This window comes from Cetorhinus maximus, unplaced genomic scaffold (assembly GCF_964194155.1).
Source record: "Cetorhinus maximus unplaced genomic scaffold, sCetMax3.hap1.1 HAP1_SCAFFOLD_1312, whole genome shotgun sequence".
NCBI lineage: Eukaryota > Metazoa > Chordata > Chondrichthyes > Lamniformes > Cetorhinidae > Cetorhinus > Cetorhinus maximus.
Window position 1 is genome coordinate 43046 of NW_027597253.1, and position 8307 is coordinate 51352.

Consider the following 8307-nt stretch of genomic DNA (forward strand, 5'->3'; position numbering starts at 1 on the left):
TGGGCTTCAACTCCACTCCCCATGTCCTTTGATTCCCTGAGACACCAAAAATCTGTCAGTCTCAGCCTTCTGTGGTAGAAAATTCCAAAGATTCACGAACCATCCTAGTGAAGTAATTTCTAATCTCAGTCCTAAATGATTGGTCTCTTATCCTGAGACTCTGCCCCCGTGTTTTAGATTCCCCGACCAGCGGAAACAATCTCTCCATATCTACCCTATCAAAACCCTTCGTAATCTTTTATGTTTCAATGAGATCACCTGTCATTCTTACCTGCAGAGAATATAGGCCCTTATTACTCAGCTTCTCATCGTAGGACAACTCCCTCATTCCAGGGACCAATTTAGTGAACCTTCACTGAACCATATGTTAAATAAATTGGGTGTACAGTTTGCAGATCTTCAAATAAACAGGATTAATCAGTTTAAAAACACTGTAGCACTTAGAGCACCTGTAAGCTTCCTCCTGGATGTCCGGGTATGATAACCCTACCATTAAGGCATTGGTTTACAGCCGTTTATGAAGTTGAATGGGAATGAACCCCACTCTCTAGTGACCCTGTCGACTGCTCCTTGTCCCATTTGTGTAGCCAGCAGTATCTGCAGTACTGTCAGTCTTTCTCATTTAGGTGTTAGACTGCTGGGTGTGCCACAGAGGATTGATTGATGTGGCTCTGAATTATTGATTACAATGTCATTTTGGAGAACCCTGTTCCCCAAAGAGGCTTCTCCTCCCCTCCCCTCCCCTCCACAAGTTGGTTAGATATTGTAGCAGTGGGCAGTGTTATGAGAAGAAAGGGAAAAAGACTTAACTTTTATATTGTGCTTTTCACCACCACTGGACATTTCGAAGGTCAGTAAAGTACTTTTGAAGTGTTGTCACTGTTGTAATGGTCCCCTCCAAGCTGCACACCATCCTGACTTTGAACTATATCGCCGTTCCTTTGCTGCACTTTGGGTCAAAGTTTTGGGACTCCCTCCCTAGCAACAGTGTGGGTGTACCTGCAGCGGTTTAAGAAGGCAGCTCACCACACTTTCTCAAGGGCAGTTAGAGATGGGCAACAAATGCTGGCCTAGCCAGTGACGCCCACATCCTGCGAAAGAATAAAAAAAATGTAGGGAACGTGGCAGCCAATTTGCACACAGCGAGATCCTACAAACAACAATGTGATAATGAATCTGTTTGACCTGTTTTTTTAGATGTTGGTTGAGGGATAGCTATTGGCCAGGACGCTAGGGAGAGCTCCCCTGCTCATCTTTGAAATGGTGGCTGTGGGATCTTTTACACCTACCAGAGCGGGCAGACGGGGCCTCGGTTTGATGTCTCGTTTGAAAGACTGCACCTCCGACAGCACAGCACTCCCTCAGTTCTGCACTGGGAGTGTCAGCCTCGAGTGGGACTTGAACCTGGGACTTTCGGGCTGAGAGACGAGAGTGCCAGCGTGTGAGCCAGGGCTGTTGGAGCGGAATGGTAGAACAAAGGTTCACGCCTGCAGGTGTTCTGCTTTTGATCTTGGGCCATCCCATTGGTTGGGCCTCCACAGCTTGCTTCCACTTGATGATGTGTCTCTGCTTCTGCTTAGTGGGACGTTACCGGGGTTTGAGTGCTGGTTGTGGGCCTATCAGTCATTTTATAGAGATAAAGATGACAGCAAGTATAAATGGGGGAAACAGATATTCTGTTTACGTTGGGCCAGTGGCCTTTCTCCTGACCTGTGGCAATTCACGTAATCGGTTTACAAAATCTCTCTCCAGGGTTTGATGACTTTAACTTATCGATCCACACGGATATGATGTCTGTTGCTAAGGCGATGGCTTCCCCGGAATCTGGCCTTGAAGTTCGGGACAGAATGTGGTTGAAAATTACAATCCCCAATGCATTCTTAGGTGGGTTATTTGTTAATAAGACTTGTATCACCCAACATCATGTAAAACGTCTATGCTCGCAAATATAAAAATAAGCACTGCAAACATGCACAGAGTCCCTTTTTATTCACCCAGATGAAGATTAATTAACATGTGACCATAGTGTTCCAGTGCAGTGTAAAGGTCATTCACGATCTTAACTGTATGAGGCTCCTGCTTGTTCAAAAGAGGGGCTAATTGCTGTGTAACTACAAAGTTACTGTTCCAGGGTTAGCGTTACACACCAACTCTGTATGGTCGCTGTTTATTCAGCAGTGTTAAGTGTTATTCACTGTGTACGTGTACAGGGTTATTCTTCAGGATAAGGGTTACTAACTGTGTAACTCAGTACACTGACTAGCCTGTTTCAGTCCCCTATCTCACTCCGTCCCCTACCCAAGGCTTGTTTGCGATGATGCCTGTTCCGGTTGCCTCTGTCCAAACTTTCTTTGTCTGTGGCCTCACTATTGCAGAAGTGATTGGACTAAACCTTGTGTTGTTCACAGGCTCCGATGTTGTGGACTGGCTTTACCACCACATCGAGGGCTTCCAGGATCGCAGGGAGGCCAGGAAGTACGCGAGTAATCTGCTGAAAGCTGGCTTCATCCGTCACACAGTCAACAAAATAACCTTTTCTGAGCAGTGTTACTACATCTTCGGGGATTTCAGCGGTTGTGAGAATTGTGAGTGTGTCTGAAAGAGTGGAGCCTCTGCCCTGATCTTGGACATAAGATTTCGAGGAGAGAATTTCAGAAAAGTATTTTCCTGTCAACAAGTAAAAGTTATACGAGTGGTTAGACCACATCAGGAGTACTGACCTTTTGCAGGATACATTGGCCTTGGAGTGGGTGCCCTGCAGTTTTTTACCCGGGTTAAAAAGATTGAATTACAAGGACCGGTTTCACAGACTAGGCTTGTATTTCCTCGAGTAAAGAAGATTAATTGGGGTGTTTCAGATGATTAAAGGATTTGATAGGGTCGATAGAGAGAAACTATTTCATCTGTTGGTGGGGGAGTCCAGAAAAAGGGGGAAGAATCTTAAAATTTGAGCCAGGCTGCTCAGGGGTGATGTCAGGAAGCACTTCATCACACGCATGGGAGTGGAAATCTGGAACTCTGTCCCAAAAAGATGTTGAGGCTGGGGGCGGGGGGAGGTCAATAGAGAATTTCTAAACTTTGATCGATTTTTCTCCAGTAAGGGATATGGAATGAAGATTATAGATGGAGTGAAGATACAGATCAGCCGCAGCTTAATTGAATGGCAGAGCAGGCTCGGGAGGCTGAATGGCCTCCCCCTCCTGTTCCTATTGAACAGTTTGCTTGGAGGGGAGTTTCACTGCTGGAGAAACTGATCTGGAAAAAAAAAAATCACTGAGTGCGATAAAGGTTTCAAATACCAAGGACTGGAATGGGAAATGGAGTTGCAGGGTAGGATGGAAATTTGATTGGAATGTTTGTTCCATTTCGGGTGCCCGTGAAGTGGAATGTTACCGTGGGAGGGCACCTTGGCAGGTTTGAGGCAATTGGGTGTGTTTCCAGAGGGAGGAGGTGGGTTGTGGGGCGAAGATGAAGTAGGGATTGGGCTTGACTGCCTTGCCATGATAACTCTTCTGTTCTTGTGCTGGTGATTTGACTGGATTTGCGTCGTTGCTAACTGGCTCGTGTTTCTGTTCGAACTAGACTTGGCTAACCTCTCCTTGAACGACAATGATGGTTCAAGCGGCGCCTCGGACCAAGACACGCTGGCCCCCCTCCCTCACCCCGGCACCACCCCATGGCCGATAATGCATTCCTTCCAGTATCCGTACCCGCCTCCGCACCCCTACTCCACTCAGCCACCCAGCTACCATGAGTTAACCACCTACAGCTACGGGGGAGGTGGGAGTGCTGGCAGCCAGCACAGCGAAGGTGAGAAAAATCTTGTGGGGGGTGCATGGCCACTCGGCCCATCGTATCTGTGCCAGAAGTTTTAACTGGGTCTGAGAAGTGCTGAATGACTCATCCTGCTTATTCGAGTTGGTCTTCCCAACGAATGGGGTTTGATGGGAGTGGGTGCTCCGGTGACATGGGTTTCAAGGAGGAGCTGCACACAGGTGAGTAGAGAGGGTAAAGAGAGCAAAGAATGAACCCAAATGCAAGGTGAACTCTTGAGGCAGGATTTATTCTAAGACGGGTGTCCAGACTAGGTCTATGGCTCATCATACACATCAGTGCAGATCTGATAGAATGGCTGGAGGGGCTGAAAGGCCGCCTCCTGTTCCTGTGAAGTTTCTCAGTCGATTCTGTAATGTTTGCTGCTGGTCAGATTTGTTTGAATCGCGTGAACTGGAGGTTTGGAAAAGGCTAGTTGTTGCCTCTTTGCTGAATTGGAACATCAGGACGTGTTATTATCAACAGCTTGAGGTACCTGGGAATTAAAGGGAACAGAGAGATTTAAACTTCATATGTGACACCTTGTACTGCCCACAAAGCCAACAGCATTGGGCACTGCTATTCAGAAGAGAAGGCGAAGTCCTAATGAGAGATGTAAAATATTCAGGCAACTTCAATCAGCTCAGTAGGCCCAGAGGAAATGAGTGTTTCAAATTTAATCTCAGAGGAAGATTCTTCACTCAAAGGATGATGACCACAGGTAAGGTGGACACAGGAGTCGGACATGCTGGAGGAGGTTGGGCTGGGTGCATTGGATTATTTTGACGAGCTCGTGTGGACGAATGCCATTTTCTTATTCACATTGTTTCTTTCTTTGGTTCGTAGTAAAGTGTTTTTCAAGTTGCTTTTATATAGCTTCAATCCTGAGACAGTTTGTAGCACTGTTGGTCTTGGGAGCAGTGGGGAGACAGTTGGGGCCTGCTGTTATTTGGAACTGTTAAGGGCTCCAGACTGCACATGCTAGATGAACTCATTCACCCTCATCTGAGCATGCTATATTTGATGTGAGAGCGCTTACTGAGGCTGAGTAGAGAGGTTTTTATTTAAATTGTGCTGAGGGATATCCATTCCGGGGGATGTTGTTCTAGGCATCAAGGTGTAGCAGAGTTAGATGCAGATCGTAGCTTTTCTCTCTCTCTCTGCCCAGAAAATGACCTGCAGTGCCTCCCCACCCCCAGCCGCACCCCCCCCCCCCTAGAAACATAACAAGCTGCACTCATTTTTTCCCACCAAACATTAAAAACGTGCATTCTTATTGCACTTCTCATAGCCTCATGGCATCCCAAAGCACTTTACAGCCAGTGAAGTACTTTTGAAGTGTAGTCACTTGCGTAGGAGGTTTGCGAAGTCTCCCTTGACAGCACCTCCCAAACCTGCGACCTCTACCACCTAGAAGGCCAAGGGTAGCCGCTGTATGGGAACACTATCGCCTGCAAGTTCCCCTCCAAACCACACACCTTCCTGATTTGGAACCTTATCGCCATTCTTTCACTGTTGCTGGGTCAAACCCCTCCCTTAACAGCACTGTGGGTGTACCTACACCACATGGACTGCAGCGGTTCAAGAAGGCGGTTCACCACCAGCACCTCGAGGGCAATTAGGGATGGGCATTGAACGCAGGCCTTGTCAGCAAGGCTCATATCTCGGGAATTAATTTTTTAAAAAATGCAGCATTATGTGCAGAGGTCTCTGGAGTCAGACTTGTTTCCATGACATTGACTTGCGAGTGTTACCTACTGAAGCACGACTAATATCCTTGTGACAGTGCCAGCTAGTGCTGAGCTAGCAGTTAATGTAGGTGCTGGAGGCTCATGCCCACAGAGAACTGATTCGAGTCTGCCAAAGTCAGCTTTTATTTATTCTTTCATGGAATGTGGGCATCACTGGCAAGGCCAGCATTTGTTGCCCATTCCTAATTGCCCTTGAACTAGGCCGTATCAAAGAGCAGTTAAGAGTTGCTGTGGGTCTGGAGTCACGTGTCGGCCAGACCAGGTAAGGACCCCAGATTTCTTTCCCGGAATGACAATAGTGAACCAGATGGGTTTTTACGACAATCTGATCATTTCATGGTCACTGTCACTGAGCCTAGCTTTTTATTCCAGATTTAATAAATTCATTCAGTTTAAGTTCCCTCGGCTGCTGTGGTGGGATTTGAACTCATGTCTCGGGATTACTGGTTCAATAGTGTAACCGCTAGACTATAGTTATTGTAATTCTCCTAACCGTCGTTCTGTTGCAGGGAGCCGAAGCAGTGGGTCAAACCGCAGTGAGAGCGAGAGGCGCACGAGCAAGGACAAGGATGGCAAAACGGTGGATTCCAAATCGGGGAGCGGCAGTGAGTCGGAGTACTCCACGCGGAGCAGCGTGCGCCGCGAGCACGCCGGGAGTGAGCGGTCAGCTGCCAACAGCGAGCACAGCCACCGGAGCCACCACCACTCGGTGATGGGCAGCGTGCGGTCCCACCACTCTGTCCACGCGTACGGGCCGCCCGGGGTCCCGCTGCAGTACAACCCCTTGATGGTGATGATGGTCCCCCAGCCGCCCCCGTCGTCGGCCGCCGTGCCGCCGGGGGCACCGCCCGTCCGCGACCTGGGCTCCGTGCCCCCCGAGCTCACCGCCAGCCGCCAGTCTTTCCATATGGCCATGGGAAACCCCAGCGAGTTCTTCGTGGACGTCATGTGACTCGGGCAGTAAGCGTGGGACTCGTCTTTGTTTTGGGTTTTTTTTTTAAAAAGAATTTTTTTTTTTTTTGTGCGTCGCACCCGGCCGCAAAATCGAAGAAGGTGCGTCCGCCAAGATCCAACGCTAACTTTGTGTACGCTGTAAATAACGTCACCTTTCATACCGAGCTCGGCGTGGAGCTGACCGCGGTTCTGAAACCTCAACCGAAGTCGGCAAGCCTCTGGCTAACTTTCCAGGCAGCTGCTGAATCTTGAGAACATTGAGCAACCATCGCCGGAGCAGAGAAACCGAGACAAGTATTTTAAAATAAACTGCGTTTTTAGTATAATTTAATTGAAGTAACAATTAACAAGTGCAATTCCTAGCCTCTTACTTCTCTCTCTCTTTTTTTAATATTATATACCAGGACTGAGTATTATCGTCCACTGTAATCACGATGTCCCTGACGGGTTTGTGCTGCGAACTCCACTGCATCGCCTGCAAAAAAAAATAAATAAAATAAAATAAAAAATTTAAAACGACTGCATAAGCAACTGCCCACTTAAACTCCACCGAGGTTACGTTTGCAAATCGCAACCTTAAGAGTATTTTGGCTGCAGCCTCTGAAAGGGCAGTTACGCTGGCAAGTCGCCGGTGCCTTGCAGTGTCCCTTCAGAGGAAGAGTGGAAAACCTGGGCTTTTTATTTTTTTTTTAAATTGTAGAATAAAAGTAACTCGGTTACGTTATTGGAATGCTTTTGGAAGGAAAGACCATTGGTAATCAAGTTGTTAGTGCAGTATTGCAATGATTTTGGAGTTTTTAAAAAAAAAATTAATAAAAATAAACTTAAAAAGTCACGAGCCTTGGCAGTAAAGCCGATCTCGCCTCACTGACGCTTCCTATCCTGTTTTCCTGCAGCCTGTGGTCTCAGTGTGACTCGGCGTAGCTTCGGTCTCACTTCTCTCTGGAGTCTCAGCAGCGGCGGCAAATTGCACTTGTACCTTGTCTTGAACGTAGTGAAACGTCTCGATGTTGCTTCACGGGAGCGTTACCCAAAAAAAAACAAACAGAACTGGTACTGAGATGTTAGGACAGGCAACCAAAAGATTGGTCAGAGAGGTATGTTTTAAGGAGCGTCTTAAACCTCTTCGCCTCCCCCTTTCCTCCTTTTTTTTTGAGGTGGGAGTTCCCGGAGCTTGGGACACAGGCAGCCCAAGGCACGGCCGCCAGCGGTGGAGCGATGAAAATCGGAGATGTGCAAGAGACCGGAAGTGGAGGAGGGCGGAGGGTTGTAGGGACTGGAGGAGATGACAGTGATAGGGAAGAGTGAGGCCATGGAGGGATTTGAAACAAGCTTTGCTTCAGTGGCAAGGTGACTTGTGTGGTACGATGGGTCCCTTATTTTCATAGCAACCGCTGCCCCGTCCACTTCCAAAGAACACCTATATCCCTTTTCTCCTCCCTTCTCAGTGGCAAGGGTCGATGGGAGTTTGTTTCATACCCTCTATTAACAGACCAGCCAGCTGCTTTGGGCAGTGATCATGTGGAGGAGAGAGAGACTCCACTGATTTGGGGGGTGGGTGGGGGGCGAAGAGACAGAACAAATGGTGGTGCAGTCAATCTTAAAATTAAAAATTAGGCCATTCAGCAGCGAAATCAGGAAATAAACTTGTGTTTCAATAAGCGCCTTTCACAACCTGAAAGCTTTTTACAACTATTGACATACTTTAGAAGATATTGCTGAAGAAAGATATGTTGCTGAAGTTTTTTGTCTTGCACTCTGGGACAAACACAAAAATATCAAATTTCAA

At 47.5% G+C, this 8307-nt stretch overlaps 1 protein-coding gene across 1 annotated transcript in view; it reads left to right on the forward strand.

Annotated features, from left to right (window-relative positions):
- LOC144676038 (segment polarity protein dishevelled homolog DVL-2-like) overlaps nucleotides 1-7384 on the forward strand; it is a 30279-nt gene extending 22895 nt beyond the window's left edge. Inside the window, exons 12-15 of the mRNA XM_078536564.1 lie at nucleotides 1753-1884; nucleotides 2409-2585; nucleotides 3583-3810; nucleotides 6074-7384. Of these exons, the coding sequence (XP_078392690.1) occupies nucleotides 1753-1884; nucleotides 2409-2585; nucleotides 3583-3810; nucleotides 6074-6516 (980 nt within the window). The 3' untranslated portion in view covers nucleotides 6517-7384. The remainder of the gene's footprint in view (nucleotides 1-1752; nucleotides 1885-2408; nucleotides 2586-3582; nucleotides 3811-6073) is intronic.
- The last annotated feature ends 923 nt before the right edge of the window (nucleotides 7385-8307 follow it).